At 48.8% G+C, this 25,763-nt stretch overlaps 2 protein-coding genes across 2 annotated transcripts in view; one reads left to right on the forward strand and one right to left on the reverse strand.

The window, feature by feature from the left end:
- ift20 (intraflagellar transport 20 homolog (Chlamydomonas)) overlaps positions 1–15,892 on the forward strand; it is a 28,180-nt gene extending 12,288 nt beyond the window's left edge. Inside the window, exons 2-4 of the mRNA XM_038814480.1 lie at positions 7,238–7,323; positions 10,978–11,081; positions 14,269–15,892. Of these exons, the coding sequence (XP_038670408.1) occupies positions 7,238–7,323; positions 10,978–11,081; positions 14,269–14,350 (272 nt within the window). The 3' untranslated portion in view covers positions 14,351–15,892. The remainder of the gene's footprint in view (positions 1–7,237; positions 7,324–10,977; positions 11,082–14,268) is intronic.
- A 236-nt stretch (positions 15,893–16,128) lies between these two features.
- Positions 16,129–24,987, reverse strand: tmem97 (transmembrane protein 97). The gene is made up of 3 exons (XM_038814479.1): positions 24,738–24,987; positions 18,575–18,719; positions 16,129–16,512 (listed from the first exon to the last, which is right to left on the reverse strand). The coding sequence occupies exons 1-3, from the start codon at positions 24,855–24,857 to the stop codon at positions 16,262–16,264; spliced, it is 516 nt and encodes a 171-aa protein (XP_038670407.1). The 5' UTR covers positions 24,858–24,987; the 3' UTR covers positions 16,129–16,261.
- Between the last annotated feature and the right edge of the window lie 776 nt (positions 24,988–25,763).

Genomic DNA, 25,763 nt, shown 5'->3' on the forward strand with positions numbered 1-25,763 from the left:
GGGACTTGTGGGAGGAAACCGGAGCACCCGGAGGAAACCCACGCAGACACGGGGAGAACGTGCAGACTCTGCACAGACAATGACCCAAGTGGGAATCGAACCTGGGACCCTGGCACTGTGAAGCAACAGTGCTAACCACTGTGCTACCATGCTGCCTGATGCAAATGATGCAATGGTATTTAAGTTGTCTACATGGATGAAGATGCACTGAAATCCTTCCATACAATTGTGATACATGTAATAGTCACCATATACATTCAATGTGACTCATTGAGCCCGAGAGGGTTCTGTACAATTCTCCATCTCTCAGTTCACTATGGCTGAAAGGTCTTGGACAGCGACATTCCCCCATTGTGACTGTGGTGACTGCCCCAAACTTTGGTGCATCCCTCAACACGTAGTCCTGGACATCGGAATGTGCCAATCTGCAACACTCGGTCGGGGACAACTTGTACTGGAAAACTAACAAGTTTTGGGCAGACGAAAGAGTGCCTTTCACCGATGAACCTCCCGGAACAGCTGATGTTTGTCTCGGTGTCTGTCCCTGGGAAAAACCTGTGAAGCACCGAGTCCTGCGTCACGGAGCTGCTTGGGATTAGCCTTGATAAAAACCACCTCCTTTTTCTCTCTTGCAACACCGGAGACAGGTACAACCTCAGCACGAAGTGACACGTGACGTACTGAGGATCTGTGCACCGCTTGATGCAGCTACATACAAAGGTGCTCATCAGGATTAGGACGATGTTGGGCAAATTGTTTCCACTTTATCTAGAGGTTCGCGCATTGTGTCTCTGAACACAGTCCATTTTTGGCCTCCAGATGAAGCGGAAAATGGCTCAGGTGATAGTCAAAGTGCAGGAGGGAGGAGTGGGCCAGATATACAGTAACATCAAGAGTGCTTCACACCTGATGACCACATTCTTACCTGCAATTTGGAGGGAGCATCGCTCCAATATACCCAGTTTTTGTTTCCTAAAACCTACTCGCTCCTTCTGGTTTCTGTCTCTTGCCCTAGTCTCTCCAAACCATATTCCCAAGCACCTTCAGGCTGTGTGACCAACAGGGTAAAGGCTACACGGAATCGGTCAGCCCAGTTCCCAAAGAAAATGCCTCGCCCTGGTTCAATGTTAAGATTCATATTGCTGATTGGGAAATAGGGCACACAATTTGGATTGTGGAGTGGCGGTGCTTCCATTTCATTGAGTGTGACAGCATAAAATAGTTGTTTAACACAAGATTATGGATTATTGTCATCTTCGATTCCAACTTAAAGAGAATTTTTTTAATAAACAATTTTATTGAGGTATTTTTAGCATTGTAAACAGTTACAGTATACAGTAATGTGTAAATATCAACCCAAAACAGAAACATAGTGCAAAAGACCCAAACTTAAAGAGAATTGATGAAACCACTGTGTAATACTGTACCAAATCATCATGTTTTGCAGGTGCAGTATATTTTGGGCACAGCATAGCATCCAGAGATTTGGATACATAGAAGATAGGAGCAGGAGGAGGCCTTTTGGCCCTTCGAGCCTGCTCCGCTGTTTATCCCCATCATGGCTGATCATCCAACTCAGTAGCCTAATCCTGCTTTATCCCCAAAACCTTTGATCCCATTTGCCCCAAGTGCTAGATCTAGCCACCTCTTGAATATATTCAATGTTTTAGCATTAACTACTTCCTGTGGTAATGAATTCCACAGGCTCACCACTCTTTGGGTGAAGAACTGTCTCCTCATTTCTGTCCGAAATGGTTTACCCTGAATCCTCAGACTGTGGCCCATGGTTCTGGACACACCCACCATCTGGACCATCTTCCCTGCATGTCTAGTCCTGTTAGAATTTTATAAGTCTCTATGAGATCCTCCCCCTCATTCTTCTGAACTCCAGTGATAACGATCCTAACCTAGTGTGGTGAATCACAATCCGTGTTATTCACACTTATTATATATGATGTACTGTTTCTGTGTAAACTCGGTATACGAGCAGTTGCGCGGCTCTGCCCCTAGGGGGAGATGAGGAGTTTCTACTGGGCTCCACCCTTGGCTCCGCCCATGGCTCCTCCCACTAACCGGAAGTATAAAGCCTGGCAGTCTGAGCCTGCCTGCCAGTTCATCTCGTCGCAGGCAGAATCCGTTGTAAGATCATTAAAACCATTGTTCACTTCCAACTACGTGTCGTGTGAATTGATGGTCACATCAATTTAATGATCTTAGGAAACAAGAAGAAATCGATAAGAAATCGAAGAAACAACTCAAGAAACAACTATGGAATCAGCCCTCAAACCTGACCGACTAGAACTCGACCCGCAGGCTGCAGAGGCAAGAGAAATCTTCCAGCACTGGCTCAGATGTTTTAAGGCCTACCTGGCTGAATCAAGTACTCCAGAAACTACAGAGGAGCAGAAACTCAGTCTACTGCACGCAAGGGTGAGCCACCGTATATCTTCTCAACTAAATAGTACCAACTCGTATACGGGGGCCCTAGCCATGCTAGATCGAATGTACGTGAGGCCCATCAAAGAGGTCTACGCGCGCCATATTTTTACGACCCGCTGCCAGCGCCCCGCGGAGTCGTTAGAAGAATTCCTGTGGGAGTTAAAGATTTTAGCTCGGGACTGTAATTATCAGGCTGTATCAGCCAAACAGCACATAGAACTTGCCTTTAGGGATGTGTACGTGGCAGGTCTCAGATCGAATTATGTGCGCCAGCGGTTGTTAGAAAAAGGGGCCCAGAACTTAAGAGGACATAGTAGAACTAGCTACCACTATGGAGGTCTCATTCCGCAGCCTCACCTCGTTCCCCGCAGACCAAGCGACCCCATCTTGGACCCCCGGCCAGCGACTGCCCCAGGCCTGCGCCACGCGGCCACCCAGCCATCACGCAGCCCCAGTGCGCCACTTTTGCGGGCAGCCCCAGCACCCACGGCAGTACTACCTGGCCCGTAACGCGACCTGCAGCAACTGCGGTCGCAAGGGACACTACGCCCGTGTCTGCCTGCCGAAACAGGCCTCCTCTTCTAACTCCCCCGCAGCCCAGAGCACCCGTTTCCAGAATCCGCAGGCCCCGAAATGCTGCGGCCTGTACTCCGACTCCGCCCCCAAATGACACGTGCGACTCATGGGGGCCGCCATCTTGGCAACCCCCCTCCACGCGGCCGGTCACGTGCGACTCATGGGGGCCGCCATCTTGGGTGCCATCTTCCTCGCCGCCCACCACGTGCGATCCACGGGGGCGGCCATCTTCTTCCAAATTCGACTAGAAGATTACAAACTCCAAGGGCAGTCATCACGGGGCCACTCCAGCACAGCTGATCGAGCCGCCAACTACCCGCAACTCAGCGCAGTGACACTGGACCAGTCGCATCCAAAGCACCTCCGCAACTCCATGATGACCGTTGAAATCAACGGATACAGGACGCCGAGACCTTCGTACACCCAGAACTGGTAAGACGCTGTTCACTCCCTATTTTCCATGCACGGCAAACAATCTCCCTCGCTTCGGGCTCCCACCCTGTTCACCTCCAAGGGCGCACCGTCACGACCCTAACGATCCAGGGCACTAGCTACTCAAACTTCCAGCTGTACGTGCTCCCTGAACTCTGCGCCCCACTCCTACTGGGACTCGATTTCCAGTGCAACCTCAAAAGCCTCACCCTCAGCTTGGGCGGGCACTTGCCCCCACTCACTATTCGCAGCCTCGCCACCCTAAAAATCGACCCCCCCTCCACTCTTTGCCAATCTAACGCCGGACTGCAAACCCGTATCCACTCGCAGCAGGCGATACAGCCTGCAGGACAGGGTATTTATCAGAACCGAGGTCTATAGGCTCCTACGTGAGGGGATCATAGAGGCCAGTAACAGTCCCTGGAGAGCTCAGGTGGTGGTCGTCAAGACCGGGGAAAAATTCCGAATGGTAGTGGACTATAGCCAGACCATTAATCGGTTCACGCTCCTTGATGCGTATCCCCTCCCCAGAATTGCAGACATGGTGAATCAGATTGCCCACTATAAAGTCTTTTCCACGGTGGATCTGAAGTCTGCATACCATCAGCTCCCAATCCGCCCGGAGGACCGCCACTTCACGGCGTTTGAGGCTGACGGCCGCCTCTTCCACTTCCTCCGGGTTCCCTTTGGCGTCACTAATGGGGTCTCGGTGTTCCAACGAGCAATGGACCGAATGGTGGACTAGTACGGGCTGCGGGCCACGTTTCCGTACCTGGATAACGTCACCATCTGCGGCCACGATCAGCAGGACCACGACGCTAACCTCGATCGATTTCTCCAGACTGCCCAGAAACTTAACCTCACGTATAACACGGAGAAATGCGTTTTCCGCACGACCAGGCTAGCCATCCTCGGCTATGTCATGGAGAACGGAGTCCTGCACCCCCTCTTAGAACTCCCTCTCCCTCATTGTCCCAGGGCCCTCAAAAGGTGCCTGGGATTCTTCTCGTATTATGCCCAGTGGGTCCCTCAATATGCGGACAAAGCCCGCCCACTATTTAAGGCTACACTCTTCCCTCTATCAGATGAGGCTCGTCAGGCCTTCACTCGTATCAAGGAGGACATCGCCAAAGCGGCCATGTGGGCGGTGGATGAATCCGTCCCTTTCCAGGTAGAGAGCGATGCCTCAGAGGTAGCTCTTGCAGCCACACTAAACCAGGCAGGGAGACCAGTCGCCTTTTTCTCCCGAACGCTCTCCGCTTCGGAACTTTGACACTCCTCAGTCGAAAAGAAAGCACAAGCCATTGTGAAAGCGATACGTCACTGGAGGCACTACCTCGCAGGTAAGAGGTTCACCCTCATCACCGACCAAAGATCGGTTGCCTTTATGTTCGACAACTCTCAAAGGGGCAAGATCAAAAATGATAAGATCTTACGGTGGAGGATCGAACTCTCCACCTACAAGTACGATATTATGTACCGACCGGGGAAGCTCAACGAGCCCCCAGATGCCCTGTCCCGCGGCACGTGCGCCAGCACGCAAGACGACCGCCTGAAAGCTATTCACGATGACTTCTGCCACCCGGGGGTCACCCGGCTCGCCCACTACGTCAAAGCCCGAAATCTGCCTTTCTCCACAGAGGAAGTGAAAGCCATCACCAGGGACTGCCCGATCTGTGCGGAGTGCAAACCGCACTTCTATAGACCAGACAGGGCCATCTGGTCAAGGCTTCTCGGTCCTTTGAACACCTCGCTATCGATTTCAAAGGGCCACTCCCCTCGACCAATAGGAATGTGTACTTCCTGAACATCATCGACGAGTTCTCTCCTTTTCCCTTTGCTATCCCGTGCCCCGATATGACCTCCCACACAGTCATTAGGGCCCTGCATAGTATCTTCACCCTGTTTGGTTTCCCCAGCTACGTACACAGCAACAGGGGTTCGTCCTTTATGAGCGACGAGCTGCGTCAGTACCTGCTCGAAAAGGGCATTACCTCGAGCAGGACTACCAGCTACAACCCCAGGGGGAACGGGCAGGTGGAGAGGGAGAACGTGACGGTCTGGAAGACCGTCCTACTGACCCTCCGGTCCAGGAAGCTCCCGACCTCCCATTGGCAGGAAGTCCTCCCCGACGCGCTCCATGCTATTAGGTCCCTCCTATGTACTGCCACCAACCAGATCCCTCACGAGCGGCTATTTGTTTTTTCCAGGGGCACTACCACGGGGGTTTCGCTCCCAGCATGGTTAAAGACACCGGGCCCGGTTCTCCTCCGGAAGCACTTCCGGACTCAGACTGACCCACTCGTAGAGAGAGTGCCCCTGCTCCATTCAAACCCACACTACGCATTTATAGAGTACCCTGACGGCCGTCAGGACACTGTTTCCCTCCGGGACCTGGCTCCTGCAGGATCCAACTCCGACACCACCACCGCCGAGGTACCCCTCTCAACCCCCGGCGCCCCCACGCCTGCAGTTCCGCTGCCCGTGCTCTGCGGCCCCGCGCCATTGGGTTTCCGGCGCTCCCTGTCACCAGTCGAACCAGTCGGACACGAAGCTCTGGCCGAATCACCCCCGGAGTCCGGCATGATTCCCTCGCCGACCGCCACCAGAAGAGGCTGCAACCCCAGTGCTTTGTCGATCCCAGAGGACGACTCGGCCGCCAGATCGACTTAACCTGTAATTTATAACCTGTAAATTGTAACTTGTAATTCGCAATTGGGAATTGGTAGACACATCACCCCCGCTGGACTCAATTTTTACAGGGGGTGAATCACAGTCCGTGTTATTCACACTTATATATGATGTACTGTGTCTGTGTAAGCTCGGTATACGAGCAGTTGCGCGGCTCTGTCCCTAGGGGGAGATGAGGAGTTTGTACTGGGCTCCGCCCTTGACTCCTCCCACTAACCGGAAGTATAAAGCCTGGCAGTCAGAACCTGCCTGCCAGTTCATCTCGTCGCAGGCAAGCTCCGTTGTAAGATCATTAAAACCACTTTTCACTTCCAACTACGTGTCGTGTGAATTGATGGTCACATCACCTAGTCAATCTCTCCTCATATGACAGTCCCGCCATCACTGGCATCAATCTGGTAAACCTTCACTGCAATCCCTTGGGAGCAAGAACATCCTTCCTCAGAAGAGGAGACCAAAACTGCACACAATATTCTAGGTGTGGCCTCACCAAGGCCCTGTATAATTGCAACAACATATCCCTGCTCCTGTACTCGAACCTTCTCGCAATGAAGGCCAACATACCATTAGCCTTCTTTACACCTGTTGCACCTGCATGCTTACCTTCAGTGACTAGTGCACGAGGACACCCAGGTCCCGCTGCACACTCCCCTCTCCCAATTTACAACCATTCAGGTAGTAATCTGCCTTCCTGTTTTTTGCTTCCAAAATGAATAACCTCATACTTATCCAAATTATACTAAATCTGCCATTTATTTGCCCAACCTGCCCAGATCATGCTGTGGGTAGGTGGGGCATGTAAAGGAATGCTGAAGGCAGTATAAGGGTTGGGACAGCAGTGTTAGACTTTGATAATGCACGTGTCATGGAAGGTGGGGAGGTCAGATGTACTTTTAGACGATAACGAAAAAGGTTTGTCTTGTAGAAGCAAAAGTTGAATTCTCACTCTTTAAGTTTCTACCAGTGCCAATAAGGTATACTGAGCTCTGAAACCAAACATCTACCAGAACAGTTTGTGTATTGGCATGTTGTAGCTAGTTATATTGTGGTATGGTTATAATATGCAATTTTTAAAAACAATTTTTAATCTTTTCTTCAGAAATAGGCCAGTTCCAGAAAATTGTTGGTGGTTTAATTGAAATAGTCGATCAACTTGCCAAAGAAGCTGAGAATGAAAAGATGAAGGTAATGTTCCTCAGGATATAATACTGAAATTTAAATATATTGCATTGCAGCAAAGAAGCGGCAGTGATATCTGCTTTTCACTATTAATTCAAACCGTTAATATGAAGCTTTGAACAGTCCGACAGCGGAAGTGATCACATAATGTGAACAGTTTCGGTCCTCTTACAAAAGGAAAGATATTCTGGTATTGGAGGCAGTACAGCGAAGGTTCACGAGGTTGATCCCAGATATGGAGGGATTTTCTTATGAGGAGAGGTTGAGTAGATTGGACCTGTATATATTGGAGTTTAGAAGAATGAGATGTGACCTCATTGATACATATTCGACAGGATGGATGTGGAGAGGATGTTTCATAGAAACAGAAAATAGGAGTAAGAGGAGGACATTTGATCTTTCAGTCCTGCTCTGCCATTCACCATGATCATGGCTGATCATCCAACTCAATAGCCAGATCCTACCTTGTCGCTGCCCCATATGTTTTGATCCCCTTCGTCCCAAGTGATATATCTAACTGTTTCTTGAAAACATAGAGTCACAGAATCTCTACAATGCAGAAGTAAGCCATTCGGCCCATTGAGTCTGCACTGACCCTTGGAAAGAGTACCCTACCTAGGCCCACGCCCCACCCTATCGTCGCAAATGAGTGATCCGATCTAAGCTTTTGGATACTAAGGGGCAATTTGGCATGGCCAATCGTCCTAACTTGCACATCTTTGGACTGTAGGAGGAAACCTATGCAGACGGGGGAGAGCTTGCAAACTCAACACAGACAGTCGATCTAAGGCCGGAACTGAACAAGGGTCACAGGTGCTGTGAGGCACCTGTGCTAGCCACTGTGCAACCGTGCTGCCCAATGTTTTGGCCTCAGCTACTTTATGTGGCAGGCAGCAAATTTCACGGGCTGACCACTCTCTGGGTGAAGGAATTCTGCCTCATCTCTGTATTAAACAATCTAGCCCGTATCCTCAGACTGTGACCCCTGGTTCTGGACACCCCACCATCAGGAACATCCTTCTTGTATCTAGTCCTGTTAGAATTTTATAGCTCGTCAGCTCTACCACTTGCATTCTCTAAGAATTCCAGTAGATTTGTTGAGCATGATTTCCCTTTCATAAATCCGTGCTGACTCTGTTCAATCCTGTCACCGTTTTCCAAGTGCTCTGCTGTAGAATCTTTGATAATGGATTCTACAGGGGAAAAGTTTACTCAGGATGGAAGCTGTTCATTGCTTTCTTTAAAGATCAGTTTGTGGCCAGCTATTAAGGTGGCGAGGGGGAGAGATTGGGGGGGACTTGGGGCTCTGGGGTTATAATAGTTAATTTGTATAAACAGAAAATTACAAACTGTAATAGACTTGAATATTTTTCATATGTTTGTGAAATTTTTTACATTGTTCGGAATAAAATATATTTAAAAAAATAATGGATTCTAGAATGTAACCCCACCATTTATGGAGGGAAGTAGAGAAATAACAGGGAATTATAGACCAGTCAGCCAAACGTTGGACGTGGGGAAAATTCTAGAATCCATTATTTTAAAAAATATATTTTATTCTAAACAATGTAAAAAAATTTCAACTTCTTCCTTGGATCTAATACTATCTCTAATTTCCCTTGTAAGCCATGGTGTGGCCATCTTTCCCATTTCAACAACATTACGGTGGTTAGCACTGCTGCCCCACAGCGCCAGGGATCTGGATACAATTCCGGTCTTGGGTCCGTGTGGAGTCTGCACGTTGTCCCCGTGTCTGTGTGGGTTTCCTCCAGGTGTTCTGGTTTCCTCCCACAGTCCAAAAATGTAGAAATTAGGTGGAATGTACATGCTAAATTACCTCTACATCCACAGTTGTGCAGGTTGGGTGAGCTTATAGTGGGGGAGTGGGCCTAGGTAGTGTGCTCTTTCAGAGGGTTTGTGAAGACTTAGTGAGCTGAATGGTGTCCTTCTGCACTGTATAGATTCTATGGTAGTGAATCTGTGAAATTCTTTACTGCAGAGAGCTGTAGAGGCTAGTTCGTTAAGTATGTTCAAGGCTGAGATAGACAGATATTTAATCAGTAAGGGAATCGAGGGTTATGGGTTTGGGAATAATGCTGGAAAGTAGAGTTAAGGATTATATCAGATCAGCCATGATCTCATTGAATGGTGGTGCAGACTTGATGGGACAAGTGGTCTATTTCTGCTCCTATGTCTTATGGTAACTATATCCCTTTTAGGAGTGCACAAGCCTGTGCACTATGCATACGCTAAACAAAACACAATGGAACTGGGACCAGGTGGTGCTTTTGATTAATTGCACTAATTACAAGTCATAGTCATACAGTACAGAAGAGGCCCTCCTGTCCATTGAGCCTGCATAAAACAACATTAAATCCACACTAACCCTACTTCCCAGCACTTGGCCCATAGCCTTGAATGTTCTGACATTTCAAATGCTCATCTACGCACCTTTTAAAGGTTATGAGATATCCTGCCTCACCTATTCCCCAAAACGTACATTCCAGACTCCCACTATCCTCTGGGTGAAATGCTTTTCCTCAAATCCCCTCTAAAACTCCTGTCCCTCACCTTAAAATTCATTCTGCCTACATTGTTTGTACCACTGTGTACCACGTTCTTTGACTTGTCATCCTCCCACTTTAGTACGTCCTGCAGCCATTCAGCGATATCACTGACCCAGGGAGACATCACATCACACTGGAGTCATGTCTGCAGCTGCAGAAACACCGGCCTGTTCCCATAATTAATGAATCAATTACACTAATCACTGTCTGTGTGGAGTCTTCACATTCTCCCCGTGTCTGCGTGGGTTTCCTCCCACAAGCCCCGAAAGACGTGCTTGTTGGTTGAATTGGACATTCTGAATTCTCCCTCAGTGTACCCGAACAGGCGCCGGAATGTGGCGACTAGGGGCTTTTCACAGTAACTTCATTGCAGTATTAATGTAAGCCTACTTGTGACAATAAAGATTATTATTATTAATGCTCCTCCTTCTTCCCCTCCTGTATAGTCAAGCTGCTTGTGGAGCAGGAAGCTTGGCTGTGACTTGAGGAGCCGGCTTCCAAAATAGAAAACCAATTTGAGAGCGAGACCCCGAGGGACTCCTGCACTACCTGCCTATTTCTCCTGGACTGCCTGGCGGTCACCCTTCTTTCCTCCAGTCCCTTGAGCTGCGGAGTGACCACCTTTCTAAATGTGCTATCCACATAACCCTGCCTCGTGGATGCGCTAGTGTCTCTAGCTGGTGCTCGAGTTCTGAAACATGTGGTCATCCAGGATGGCGGTATGGCCCATGACATCCCACATGTGACAGGTCACACATTCCACTCCGCTGACCTCATCTGCCATGTCTTAAATGCACATAATGTTACATGCTAACTTTTCAGATTATTTAGTCTTAAAAGATAATCCTCTTACCTTAACTTAGTCTCCTTGTCTCATTCTAATTTGTCCTATGGAAGTATCCTATGAAGATATAAAATTCCTCTAAATAATCTAATGGAATTGAGCAAAAAATATAAAGAATTTGTGCCACGTAGTGGGAAATACGAATGCTCTCCATCATGGAGGAATCTAATGGAGTAAGAGAGAATAACTGGCTTGGTGGGTTATTAAATGTCTCATAGGGTCGTTAATTAATTATTTCACCATTTGCAGGCCATAGGTGCTCGAAATCTTCTGAAATCTGTTGCTAAGCAAAGAGAAGCCCAACAGCAGCAGCTCCAAGCTTTAATAGCTGAAAAGAAAATGCAGCTCGAAAGGTCTGTAAGAGTCTTATATCTCATAATACTAAAGGAGAATTGAGCAAGTGCTTTGGATTAATCCACTGTAATGGTACTGTTAAATGCAACCATTTTTCTGCTGGTAGATCATTTTGCTGTTGACTATCATTAATTCTTACTACTTTATATTTTGTAACATTATTGTTCAACTAAGGAGAATAAGGTTAAAATGTTCATTGTACCATAAGCCATGTGCAAACAATATTCGACTTGGCCTAAAAAGCTGCATCTGCATCAGGTACTCTTGTACTCTTGCAGGGCCAAAGATAGCAAAAGATGTGCGGCTGGCCATAGTATTTTTTAAAATCAAAATCGCCTTCCTTTTAGAATTGCTAAACAATTCCGGGACTAGTGGGGTGGCCGTTCCTCGGTTTCTGGCCACCTGTCAAACAGATTGCAATGAAGTGCCAGCAGAAGTTGGGATGTGACTAATTTTCTTTTGCTGCCTTCAGTCTGAAAGGCTGTGAGGAGACAGCAAAGCTGAATGGCTTTTCTCAGCTTTTGTCTAATTTAGGACTAAATGTAACATTTTAGATTCAAATTCGAGTTTTTGCAACGAACAACAGAGGTGATAATAAATAGATCCCCAACAACTACTTGCAAATGACACAGTCCATTAACATGGTAAACCATTCCAAGGTGCTTCAGAGCAGAGTTGATAGATAAGAATTGCCACAGAGCTAAAGGAAACACAAGGGCATATGAGCAAGGATCAGCAGTAGGTCATTCAGCCTGTTGAGCCTGCTCAATCATTCATTATGCTCATGGCTGGTCCTCTACTTCAATGCCATAATCCCACTTTCTCTCCTTACCCTTGATGCCATTAATATCTTTTTTTTAAATCTCTTTTTTGAACACATTGTGATTTGGCCTCTACAGCCTCCTGTCATAGAGAATTCCTCAGGTTCACTACCCTTTGAGTGAAAAGAGTTTTCTTCCTCCTCAGTCCTAAATGATCTACCCTGTGTCCTGAGACTAGATTCCCCAGCCCGGGGAAAACATCCTCCCTGAATCTAGTCTCTCCAGCCATGTTAGAATTTTATGTGTTTCAATCAGATCTCCTCTCATTCTTCTAAACTCTGAATACGGGCCCAGTTGAACCAATCTCTCTTTACAGGCAGTCCCGCCAACCCCGGTATCAGCTTCTGCTGCACTCCCTCTGTGACAAGTATATCCTTTCTCCGGTAGAAAGACCAAAACTTCATGTAGTGTTCCAGGTGTAGTCTCACCAAAGCCCTGTGTAACTGCAGTGAGACATCCCTATTTCTGAACTCCAATCCTCTTGCAATGAAGGCCAACATACCAGTTGCCTTCCTAACTGCTTACTGCACCCGCCTCTCCACTTTCACTGACTGGTGTACAAGGACACCTGGAAACCTTTGTACATCCACACTTCCTAATATAATACCATTTAAAGAAAACGCTTCCTTTCTGTTTTTCACGTCAAAGTGTAAAACTTCACATTCAGCCGTGTTGTTTGCATCTGCCCTGTGTTTGCCCACTCGCGCAACTTGTCAAAATCACCTTGAAGCCTCCTTGCATCCTCCTCATAACGCCGCCCAGTTTTGTGTTGTCAGTAAACTTGGAAATGTTACATTTGGTTCCCTTATCCAGGTCATTTAGCCCAAGCACTGATCCATGCAGTACCCCACTAGCCACTGCTCGACACTCAAAGACCCATTGATTCCCACCCTCGGTGTCCTATTTGTCAACCAATTCTTGATTCGTGCCAATATATTACTCCCTATCCCATGCGCTTTAATTTTGCCCACTAGCCTTTTATGAGGGACCTTATCAAAAGCTTTCTGAAAGTCCAAATACACAGCACCTGGTTCTCCCTCTCTATATTCTAATACTTACACCCTTAAAAAACTCTTGTAGATTTGTTAGGTTTATAAACCTATACTGGCTTTATCCAATCCCGTTAATGCTTCCCAAATGTTCTGTTATCACGTTATTTATAATAGTCTCTAGAATCCCGTTAATGCTTCCCAAATGTTCTGTTATCACGTTATTTATAATAGTCTCTAGAATCTTTCCCACTACTGATGGCAGGGCAGAGGTGGTCGCAGAGGTGGGTTTTAAGGAGCTGGAGATGTAAAGAGGTTTGACAGGGGAATACCAGTGTTTAGTACCAGAAAGCAGAAGGAAATGGTGACGTGAAGGAGATGGAGGTGCACTGCATGCCAGAGTTGCAGGCACTTGAAGTTCTTGGAGGTTGTCGGGGTGGAGGAGTTTACAGATAGGAGGGAGAGGTTTGAGAAATTTGAACCTGAAGATGAGAATTAATTTCATTGTGGACAGAAAATGGTGGTAATGTACAAAGAGGTGTGTCTGGAATATAGAATATATGGAATATAGAGTTTAGTTGACCGGACTAAACTGTTTTAAGATCAATTTCAGTGTGCCACTTTGAGGCTGTGGTTTTAAAAATGAAACTATTGTTTCAGATTTTTTTGTGTGAACCCACAGCTGTGTGTGTATACTTTTGCACAACTTTAAAGATGGCTCACCATCACTGTCTCCAGGGCAATTAAGGATGTACACTAAATTTTAGCCTTTCCAGCAATATTTATATGAATTTTTAAACAAGTTGCCCATTTTGTAAGGTAATTCTAAGACAGGTGGAACTGTTGTGTTTAGTCTGTTAGACTAGGTGCCAGGGCTGTGCAATAAACAAATGGTTAAAAAGTCATCAGCCTGAGAATAGTTCTTAAAAAGGACCTGAATGATACTCCAAGTACGCCAAGTGATTGTTAAGCTGGACAAGAGCCAGGCACAGTAACCACCCTGCCCTTTTTAAAATCTATCTTGCCACAGTGGGAAAATCTCGGGCCAGCTGTGTTGCCACTTCATTTACAAACCGCCCTGTAAGCTCTTTGATTTGATGCACAATGTTTTCTCACTCAGACTTTCTCCATTCTTATTCTTCAAAGAAATAAACTCGTGTTTTGGTTTTAAAAAAGACATTCTGATTTGAGTTTGTTACACTTAATTTTTGCCTCGATTATCACAGCCAATGATTTGCGCAGTCTTTCATTGCAAGGATCAACTTGCAGAAATGCGTAAAGAGTGCAACTTTTCTTTCAGAATAGAATAATAACAAATGTAGAATCACTAAATGCTAAAATGGGTGCAATGTGTAACATGATGGTTCTCTCTGTAGGTACCGGATAGAGTATGATGCACTGTCAAAAGTAGAAGCTGAACAAAATGAGTTCATTGATCAGTTCATTCTCCAGAAATGAAATGGGAAGGAGAGACACGAATGAAAATGCTTTGGCTGTAAGGATGCAGTGAAGTTTGCAGTGATTATTCCATTGTGACACATTCCACCAAAACAGTGGTTTCACATAAGTGTAATTATTTAATATATATCAATCAGTTATTTCTATATTGCAGGTTTCTATGTGTTTCTTGACCTACATAAGCAATTTGCAGTGCACAATTTTAATGATGACATTTCCACAAGCATTAGAACACGATCATTTCACATGTAAATATTTTGTTATCCCAAATTATTTTATATATTTTGTTATCGTTCATAGTTTGTTTAACTTGTGAGATCGTGGTCTATACATTTTTCAGAGTGTCCTTTTGTCAGCATTAATAAAATTGATATTTGAAGCTGTGCCTTACCCATTACAGCTGATTCTGGTGTCACTGTGCACTATGTGGTTGCCTTAGATATAAGGAAAGCAGTGGAAAGCAAACTAGCCAATATGGTGGCTTGATCTGCTACCCCTAACAGGAAATAGACAACATTTGGCACTGGGCTGTGTCCCATAGCCTCTGTTTAAATGAGTAATGCGGTTTCAGTATTGCTAGCTTATCTGAAGCTACCTTTTCCCACCGCAACCCCCCCAATTCCTCAGTACTGCAAATGTTTTGTGAATTTATCCACAAAGTGGGGAAAGTGATTTTTACAATAACTTCACATATGTGTGAGGCATGCACATGTTCTGCCTCTTGTTACTGAATCCTCAGTATAAACAGAGCAGATTTGGTACCGTGAAATCCAGCATTGCTCATCTTTCCCCTTTTTATTGAACCATTCAAAGTAGTAGACTCCAAGTGTTGGATCTGCCTCTGTGTGGCAAATTCTTGGAAACATCCCACTTGAAATTAAATGAAAATCACTTGTCACAAGTAGGCTTCAGTGAACATTCCGGTGCCTGTTCGGGGAGGCTTGTACGGGAATTGAACCATGCTTCTGGCCCGCTTTAAAAGCCAGCGATTTAATTCAGTGTGCTAAACCAGCCCCTGTTACACTTACAAAGAACACGAGTGAATCTGATCAACTCCTCTGTCAATTATTACAGCTATGTAGGTTCGAGGATCATATTGTTAATCTGAATGAAAATTCAGTCTCTTTTACCGCTGTAAGTTATTAGGATAACTATTTCATGGCGATCTCGAAGTTCACTTTTTATTACCGTTACACTAATGCATATTTATTACACTATAATGCTGCTCTACCTAAAAAATACTGAATAAATTTATTTCTGTTTAACTCCGTGGAAACACAGTCCAAGTGACCATTTCAATTGATATTTATATAAATCCAATAAGGTGGTATACTGCGGTCTCCAAAGCTCAACACAATCCTCATCTAGGGACCAAAGTATTTCAGCAGAATTTAATTTAGCTGTGATTATACACTACAATAATATTTGATATAAATATGAATACCAACATTTATATTTTTCAGTATTTCACCAATTGTATTACACACTGAAGCTTTACTTGTGGTTCAACAGCTTGCAGCCCATTAAAATATCTGTGTATAATTTTTCACTTACTATGTTCATGTTTTTAAAAATTAAATAAAGAGTAGTTGAGTATAATTGTACCGTGAAATTAGCAATACAAGTTACATGTAAATTAATGGGAACACGGATTTAAACTCTGTGACTCCCGAGGTTCCAAGGTACACACTTGCTTATCTCACAAAGCCAAAAGCTTGAATTTTGTGATCCTGTCAATTTTAACTGACAATACGCCTGTAATAAAAAGAGCAGCCCTCTTGTGATAGTAATCTTTAAACATTTTATTTCATTAAAATGCAGCATTTTATTATAAAATTGTAGTCAAATCATAAGACACTAAATCCAAATGGAGACTGGGGGAAAAATGAAATGATTCTCAAGCGGCTGCGGTCAACGTCTCTTCTTTCCCTCGTCAGGATTGTACCTCTTGCTGAAAAGCATGGTTAGCAGGATCATAACTGGGATTAGTAAATAGGGAGCGTAAATGGCCAAGAGAGATAAACGTTCCGACATGGATTTTGGTCCTGGGTATGTTGATTCAGCAAAGTCGTTAAACAGAATATGTGCGAGGATGGAAATAACTGTTGTTGCCACATGTGTTGAGTATATGATAGCAGGTGTCCTTATCCACGAGCAACTGCCTGTATATAAAGGTAATACAAAGCGTTATATTATTGTTCATACTTCACTTTGTAGATTATTCCAGGCACAACCGTTAAGATGCAAAACAAAATGTAATTTTATAAACAGTAGTTCTTTGGAATTTGTTTCAAAGATTTACAGGGGCTTAAGGCAGTGAGTTCCAGATTCTCAGCACCCTCTGGATGAAAGTTTCCCCTCAACTCCCCTCTTAGCCTTCTACCTCTTACCTTAAACCTTCCCCCTGGTAATTGACTTCTGGAAAAAGTGCCTTCCAATCCACCCCTTCTGTGCCCCATATATTACAAACCTCCAATAGCACCCCTGCTGGATGGTGAGATGTCCTTCTCCTGGAAGTTGGACTGACCTCCTCTCCCTCATGGGTGCCAGTTCTTTAGCTTCCCCCGTGACATTGTGCTTGCATATAGTGTAGTGACAGGCTTTGGCAAACTCTCTCCCTCTGGACAACTAGCAGCCTGGATTCTGCCCCCCTTCACCATTCCTGCCCCCCACCAACTTTATTTAATTGGTTGGTAAACTATCTCCACATAAATTAAAACCTCATTCTCTGGAAAATCTGAAATCCTACCGGTATTATAGAATTAATATCATGGAATTAACAGTGTAGAAGGAGGCCATTCGGCCCATCAAGTCTGCACCAGCTCTTGGAAAGAGCACCCTACCCAAGGTCAACACCTCCACCCTATCCCCATAACCCAGTAACCCCACCCAACACTAAGAGCAATTTTGGACACAAAGGGCAATTTAGCATAGCCAATCCACCTAACCTGCACATCTTTGGACTGTGGGAGGAAACCGGAGCACCCGGAGGAAACCCACGCACACACAGGGAGGATGTGCAGACACCGGACAGACAGTGACCCAAGCTGGAATCGAACCTGGGACCCTGGAGCTGTGAAGCAATTGTTCTATCCACAATGCTACCGTGACTGAAGTGATTTGCATGTAAAGCAAGGGCAAGTGAAGTGAGGTGCGTGCGGATTGCCCGCAACATTGCCCAAGAGAGCGCTCCCTGTGGCGAGCGCTATCTCTGCGTCAATCAAGCAGATATTTCTTGAAGTTGATGACATATGAATGACTAAGTATTTCCTAGAACCTATAAAAAATATTTGGCGCAAATTAAATGTATTTAATCTTTGAGATGAAGGAGAGTCACTCATGCGGCCCACTCACCAGCCTAGGTTGCCCATTGTGGTTATAAACTGACATTTCACTCCTATTTTACAGTGGAGTCAGATTCTTGGTTTTCACGTTGCTGAACCTCAAACATTAGTCTATGAAGTGTCTTTTTTTCCCCCAAATACAGGATCATGGAATGAAAAAACAGGGAGGGGGGAACCAATACAAGACCTGGCTTTGATGGGAGCACAGGTGCAGTTTTAGACATTATAGTGAAGAAAGCATTTTACAGCCCAGATAAAACATAATCACTTGGATCTTTCCAAAGATGAGAAAATACAGTTATGATGAGAGACTTGTTCATCGGAGTGAGACACTGAAGGGCAAGATCAAAGTTCAAAATTATGAAAGGGTTTGAGATAGGAAAAGTATTTGTTCTGTTCAGCGAATTGGAAGGATGCACAAATTCAAAATCAAACACGGGGAAAGATTTTTCATGTTGAATGTTAATACAGAACTCTTGACCACAGGTGCCTGACAAAGACAAGCCAATCTTAACATTTGAGAGGGAAATTAAATTGAAATATTTAAAAAACTGGTGGTTAGCCATTATGATCTCCATCAATATTGAAATTTCTATCTAAAATTAAGGACATGTGTAATGGGACACAGAAACACATCACAACTTGCAATAGAAAGGTCCCCATAAATGTGTCACTGAAAGAAAACCCTGTTTATTGTTCCATATTTTTCATCTGGTATTAATATTCCACAATAAAACAAAACAATCCTTACACGTTTTGGATTCAGGATATAATCCATGATAAAGGCACAATCCTCATAACATTGCATTCATGGTGCAGATGTAGATGGGGAATGGGGAGTACCAAGACCACTTACAAGCATAAATATTATCTTACTGACCTTTGTAGAAAGCAAAAGCTGCGATAGGAAAGAAAGGCAGCTGCAACAAAGCTTCACAAAGAATTAATGCTTTGAACCACGATGGAGGGTCTATAATCATTGGGTCTTTGAATCGAGCTGCGTACCATTTTAATAACCCTTGCAGCTGAGGAAAGAAATAGTGTTGAGAACTAAATTTAACATCTTTAGAAGTTGTTCAACTGCAATTAAAGCCTTTCTTATGCATTCCATGTGTTCAGAGTCCATATCAGCCATGAATGTGCCATAGTACAATGATTGTCACTGTTACACACTACCCGAGTACTGCATAAATTCCACATTTCATTCAGTCACAATTCTGCTAGGAAAAGCATCAGAATAATGCAACAACGCCCTGAAGATTCCCAAAAGCAGGGTCTGGCTCTTAATCTTCTTTCGTATGGCTAGGTATAGAGCAATAACTAGTTTTACGTCAAGGGGGCCAAGCCAGGATAAGAGTGGAAGATGGCAGCCTTCATGTGGTTCTATCCATTATGGGGGAAATCATGACAAATGCCATCAACCTGGCGACCAAACATCATGCAATGAGCTCCCGGTCTTCGGAGTGACAACTAAAGCTCTAATTAGCCCACCGGATAAGATCAGTACATAATTAGGGTTTCAGAATTGCACCAACTTGAGCACCGGCATATGTTAAACCGTTCATATTAAATCTCACTGAGATTTCCTTAGATACTGAGCAGTGAACGTGTTAAAGATTTTCATTAGATAGCATGCAGTGTGAAGGAGTTTCATTACTGCACACTGGTGGAGTCTAGTGTGCATTTGGATGTTTTCTTAAATACAATGTAGTGAAAAAGTGAGATGTTTCCTTGGATACTGTGTGTAGTGGAGTTCCCTTAGAAACTGGGCTGTGAGGGTGTAGTGGGGTTTCCTTGGATACTGTGTGCAGTGAGAGTGTAATGGAGTTTCATAGAATCCAACAGTGCAGAAGAAGGCCATTCGGCCCATCGTGTCTGCACTGACCCTCTGAAAGAGCGTGCCACCCAAGCCCACTCCCGTACTCTTTCCCAATAACCCCCTAACCTCCACTAAGGGGCAATTTATCCTGGCCAACCCACCTAATCCACATATCTTTCGACTTTCCTTGGAGATTGTGCGGTCTGACTGTGAAGACGTTATCTTAGATAATGAGCTATGTGACTATGAAGAAACTTCTTTAGACGCAGAAGGGAAAAATAAGTGGCTCAGCCAAACTAAAAAATGTCTGTGTATTCAACATTGCTGCCCACTGGCCACGATGTGAAAATCCAGTGGTCACCACAATCGTCCTCGAAGGTTACCTGAGCCCGCACTGGGGAACACAATAGACACAGGTCAACGCCGCCCCTGAACCAACTCAGACTCAGTACATTTAAAGTCATTGGGGGGGTGTTTTAGTTCTGGAGGTAGGCCTGCAGAGAGATGTGATAGCTCTGGAAAGGGTGCAGAGGAGATTTACCAAGATGTTGCCTGGGCTGGAGAGTTTTAGTTGTGGAGAGGTTGGATAGACTGGGATTATTTACCTTGGAGCAGAGGAGAGTCAGGGAGGCCAATATTGAGATGTATAAAATTATGAGGGGCATAGATAGAATAGCCAGGAAGAAACCTTTTCCCTTGGTGGAGGGATCAATGACCAGGGGCAGAGATTTAAGGTAAGGGGCGGGAGGTTTAGAGGGGATGTGAGGAAAAGCTTCAACACCCAAAGGGTGGTGGGAGCCTGAAACTAGCTGCCTGGAAGGGTGGAGGAGGCAATAGAAACAGGTTCAATAGGAACTGGCCCACCTGTACTTCATGTCTTTCTATCATAGAATCCCTACTGTGCAGAAGGAGGCCATTCAGCCAATCCAGACTGCAATGATCCTTTAAAAGAGCACTCCACTGTCCTACCCCAACGGCCCCTCAACCTAACCTACACATCTTTGGACACGAAGGGGAACTTAGCGTGGCCAATCCACCTAACCTGCATGTCTTTGGACTGGGAGTGAACCCGAGCACCCGGAGGGAACCCCAAGCAGACACGGGGACAACGTGCACACTCCACGTGGTCGCCCAAGGCCAGAAACGAGCTAGGGTCGCTGGTGCTGAGAGGCAGCAGTGCTAACCAATGTGCCACCCAATATTGTACCCCTGTGGTTAATAAAATCAAAATACTCAGGATGCTGGAAATCTGCGATAAAAACATGATGTGCTGAAAGAAAGCTCAGCAAGTCCGTCAGATTCTGTGGAGAGCGAAGCAGTTAAACACTGAGACCAATATAACTTCATGAAGAGCCCCAAAGTTAGGTACTTCTGTAGAAAGGTCATATTGGACTAAAAACATTAACCCGTCCGTTCTTTTTATTATTGCCCAAAATTATTGACGCCTAGAGATTGAAAAATGCATATTCATCAAGTTATTGTTGAGGACAACAAGCTCGTATCGAGACACAAATCCTGCCTCCTCACCCTGCTGCTTCCCAGCAGCACAGAGCAGGCAGACCCCGGACTGGGAGCAGACCCCCGGGCTGGGAGCAGACAGACCCCCGGGCTGGGAGCAGACAGACTCCGGGCTGGGAGCAGACAGACTCCGGGCTGGGAGCAGCCAGACAGACAGACCCCCGGGCTGGGAGCAGAAAGACAGACAGACCCCCGGGCTGGGAGCAGACAGACTCCGGGTTGGGAGCAGACCCCGGACTGGGAGCAGACCCCCGGGCTGGGAGCAGACAGACCCCCGGGCTGGGAGCAGACAGACTCCGGGCTGGGAGCAGACCCCGGACTGGGAGCAGACCCCCGGGCTGGGAGCAGACAGACAGACACCAGGCTGGGAGCAGACAGACTCCGGGCTGGGAGCAGACAGACCCCCAGGCTGGGAGCAGACAGACAGACCCCCGGGCTGGGAGCAGACAGACTCCGGGCTGGGAGCAGACAGACTCCGTTTTGGGAGCAGACAGACTCCGGGCTGGGAGCAGACAGACAGACAGACCCCTGGGCTAGGAGCAGACAGACAGACAGACCCCCGGGCTGGGACCAGACAGAACTCCGAGCTGGGAGCAGACAGACCCCCGGGCTGGGAGCAGACCCCCGGGCTAGGAGCAGACCCCCCGGGCTGGGAGCAGACAGACTCTGGGCTGGGAGCAGACACCCGGGCTGGGGGCAGACAGACCCCCGGGCTGGGAGCAGACAGACAGACAGACCCCCGGGCTAGGAGCAGACAGACAGATAGACCCCCGGGCTGGGAGCAGACAGACCTCCGAGCTGGGAGCAGCCAGACAGACAGACAGACCCCCGGGCTGGGAGCAGACAGACAGACCCCCAGGCTGGGAGCAGACAGACCCAAGGGCTGGGAGCATACAGACTCCGGGTTGGGAGCAGACAGACTCCGGGTTGGGAGCAGACAGACCCCCGGGCTGGCAGCAGACGGACCCCGGGCTGGGAACAGACAGACCCAAGGGCTGGGAGCAGACAGACTCCGGGCTGGGAGCAGACAGACTCCGGGCTGGGAGCAGACAGACAGACTCCAGGCTGGGAGCAGACAGACAGACCCTCGGGCTGGGAGCAGACAGACCCCCGGGCTGGGAGCAGACAGACCCCCGGACTGGGAGCAGACAGACAGACCCCCGGACTGGGAGCAGACAGACCCCCGGGCTGGGAGCAGACAGACTCCGGGCTGGGAGCAGACAGACAGACTCCAGGCTGGGAGCAGACAGACAGACCCTCGGGCTGGGAGCAGACAGACCCCCGGGCTGGGAGCAGACAGACCCCCGGACTGGGAGCAGACAGACAGACCCCCGGACTGGGAGCAGACAGACCCCCGGGCTGGGAGCAGACAGACTCCGGGCTGGGAGCAGACAGACAGACCCCCGGCTGGGAGCAGACAGACCCCCGGGCTGGGAGCAGACAGATAGACCCCCGGACTGGGAGCAGACAGACTCCGGGCTGGGAGCAGACAGACCCCCGGACTGGGAGCAGACAGACTCCGGGCTGGGAGCAGACAGACCCCCGGACTGGGAGCAGACAGACCCCCGGACTGGGAGCAGACAGACTCCGGGCTGGGAGCAGACAGACCCCCGGGCTGGGAGCAGACAGACCCCCGGACTGGGAGCAGACAGACAGACCCCCGGACTGGGAGCAGACAGACCCCCAGGCTGGGAGCAGACAGACTCCGGGCTGGGAGCAGACAGATAGACCCCCGGACTGGGAGCAGACAGACTCCGGGCTGGGAGCAGACAGACCCCCGGGCTGGGAGCAGACAGACCCCCGGGCTGTGAGCAGACAGACCCCCGGGTTGGGAGCAGACAGACACCCGGCCTGGGAGCAGACAGACTCCGGGCTGGGAGCAGACAGATAGACCCCCGGACTGGGAGCAGACAGACTCCGGGCGGGGAGCAGACAGACCCCCGGACTGGGAGCAGACAGACTCCGGGCTGGGAGCAGACAGACTCCGGGCTGGGAGCAGACAGATAGACCCCCGGACTGGGAGCAGACAGACTCCAGGCTGGGAGCAGAGAGACCCCCGGACTGGGAGCAGACAGACTCCGGGCTGGGAGCAGACAGACAGACCCCCGGACTGGGAGCAGACAGACCCCCGGACTGGGAGCAGAGAGACCCCCGGACTGGGAACAGGCAGACTCCGGACTGGGAGCAGAGAGACCCCCGGACTGGGAGCAGAGAGACCCCCGGACTGGGAGCAGACAGACCCCCAGGCTGGCAGCAGACAGACCCCCGGACTGGGAGCAGACAGACCCCCGGACTGGGAGCAGACAGACCCCCGGACTGGGAGCAGACAGACCCCCGGACTGGGAGCAGACAGACCCCCGGACTGGGAGCAGACAGACTCCGGGCTGGGAGCAGAGAGACACCCGGCCTGGGAGCAGACAGACTCCGGGCTGGGAGCAGACAGATAGACCCCCGGACTGGGAGCAGACAGACTCCGGGCGGGGAGCAGACAGACCCCCGGACTGGGAGCAGACAGACTCCGGGCTGGGAGCAGACAGACTCCGGGCTGGGAGCAGACAGACTCCGGGCTGGGAGCAGACAGACTCCGGGCTGGGAGCAGACAGACTCCGGGCTGGGAGCAGACAGACTCCGGGCTGGGAGCAGACAGATAGACACCCGGACTGGGAGCAGACAGACCCCCAGGCTGGCAGCAGACAGACCCCCGGACTGGGAGCAGACAGACCCCCGGACTGGGAGCAGACAGACCCCCGGACTGGGAGCAGACAGACCCCCGGACTGGGAGCAGACAGACTCCGGGCTGGGAGCAGAGAGACACCCGGCCTGGGAGCAGACAGACTCCGGGCTGGGAGCAGACAGATAGACCCCCGGACTGGGAGCAGACAGACTCCGGGCGGGGAGCAGACAGACCCCCGGACTGGGAGCAGACAGACTCCGGGCTGGGAGCAGACAGACTCCGGGCTGGGAGCAGACAGACTCCGGGCTGGGAGCAGACAGATAGACCCCCGGACTGGGAGCAGAAAGACTCCAGGCTGGGAGCAGAGAGACCCCCGGACTGGGAGCAGACAGACTCCGGGCTGGGAGCAGACAGACAGACCCCCGGACTGGGAGCAGACAGACCCCCGGACTGGGAGCAGAGAGACCCCCGGACTGGGAGCAGACAGACTCCGGACTGGGAGCAGACAGACCCCCGGACTGGGAGCAGAGAGACCCCCGGACTGGGAGCAGACAGACCCCCGGACTGGGAGCAGACAGACTCCGGGCTGGCAGCAGACAGACCCCCGGACTGGGAGCAGACAGACCCCCGGACTGGGAGCAGACAGACTCCGGGCTGGGAGCAGAGAGACCCCCGGACTGGCAGCAGACAGACCCCCGGACTGGGAGCAGACAGACTCCGGGCTGGGAGCAGACAGACTCCGGGCTGGCAGCAGACAGACCCCCGGACTGGGAGCAGACAGACCCCCGGACTGGGAGCAGACAGACCCCCGGACTGGGAGCAGACAGACTCCGGGCTGGGAGCAGAGAGACCCCCGGACTGGGAGCAGACAGACAGACAGACCCCCCCGGCTGGCAGCAGACAGACTCCGGACTGGGAGCAGACAGACTCCGGGCTGGGAGCAGACAGACAGACTCCGGGCTGGGAGCAGACAGACCCCCGGCTGGCAGCAGATAGACAGACAGACCCCTGGGTCAATGGGTAAACACTCACCGCGCCCGGGTACCAGTCCCTGGGTAACACGGCCTGCAGGTCGATGCCTAAAGTGATGGGAATGTGCGAGAGGAAATAGAAGCAGAAAATCCACTCCAGCAGACGGCTGCAGGAAGCCATAGTCACTCACTCCCTCCTCACTCCTTCTTCACTCACTCCCTCTTCTCCCTCACACACTCACTCCCTCTTCTCCCTCACACACTCACTCCCTCTTCTCCCTCACACACACACACTCCCTCTTTCCTTCTCACTATCTCTCCCTCTCCTCACTCATTCCTCTTCTGTCCCTGCCTCACTCCCCTTTTCTCCCTCCCACTCACACCCTCCTATCTCTCCCTCACTCACACTTTCCCTCCTCTCTCCCTTCCCCTCTTCTCCCTCTTTCCCTCCTCTCTCTCTCCTTCCCTCTCTCCCTCCCTCTTTCCCTCCTCTCTCTCTCCCTCCCTCTTTCCCTCCTCTCTCTCTCCCTCCCTCTTCCCTCTTTCCCTCCTCTCTCTCTCCCTCCCTCTATGATCCTGTGATTGGTGTAGCAAATGTCTCCTCACCAGCGGCTCCTCGCAGCCTGGGCAAGTGATTGGTTCCGGTAATGCAGGCGGGGAAATGCAGTGATCCGCTTTCACTTGATCGGTAAACCTTGTGACTCTTTAATAAATAACAGAAAATGCTGGATACGCCCAGCAGGTCCGGCAGAGAGAAGACAAGAGTTAAGGTTAAGAGTCCAAATGAGCCCTTTGCAGAACTCTGTTTAAAAGTGAACATGAAGTCTCAGCTTCCACCCAACATGACAGTTAGCAAAATTGAAGCTATTTGACTGGGCCAGGCTGCTGGGAGCATGCGATGAAATTGCTCAGACTGTTCATAGAATCCCAACAGTGCAGAAGAAGCCATTCGACCCACTGAGTCTGCACCGACCCTCAGCTCTCATTTTGCCAGAGTCTGCACCGACCCTACCTCGCGCCCCCCTGCCCCCTCCCCCTAAACCCACCTAACCTGCACATCTTTGGACACGAAGGGGCAATTTAGGGT

Source organism: Scyliorhinus canicula, chromosome 12, assembly GCF_902713615.1.
Source record: "Scyliorhinus canicula chromosome 12, sScyCan1.1, whole genome shotgun sequence".
NCBI classification, from domain to species: Eukaryota; Metazoa; Chordata; class Chondrichthyes; order Carcharhiniformes; family Scyliorhinidae; genus Scyliorhinus; species Scyliorhinus canicula.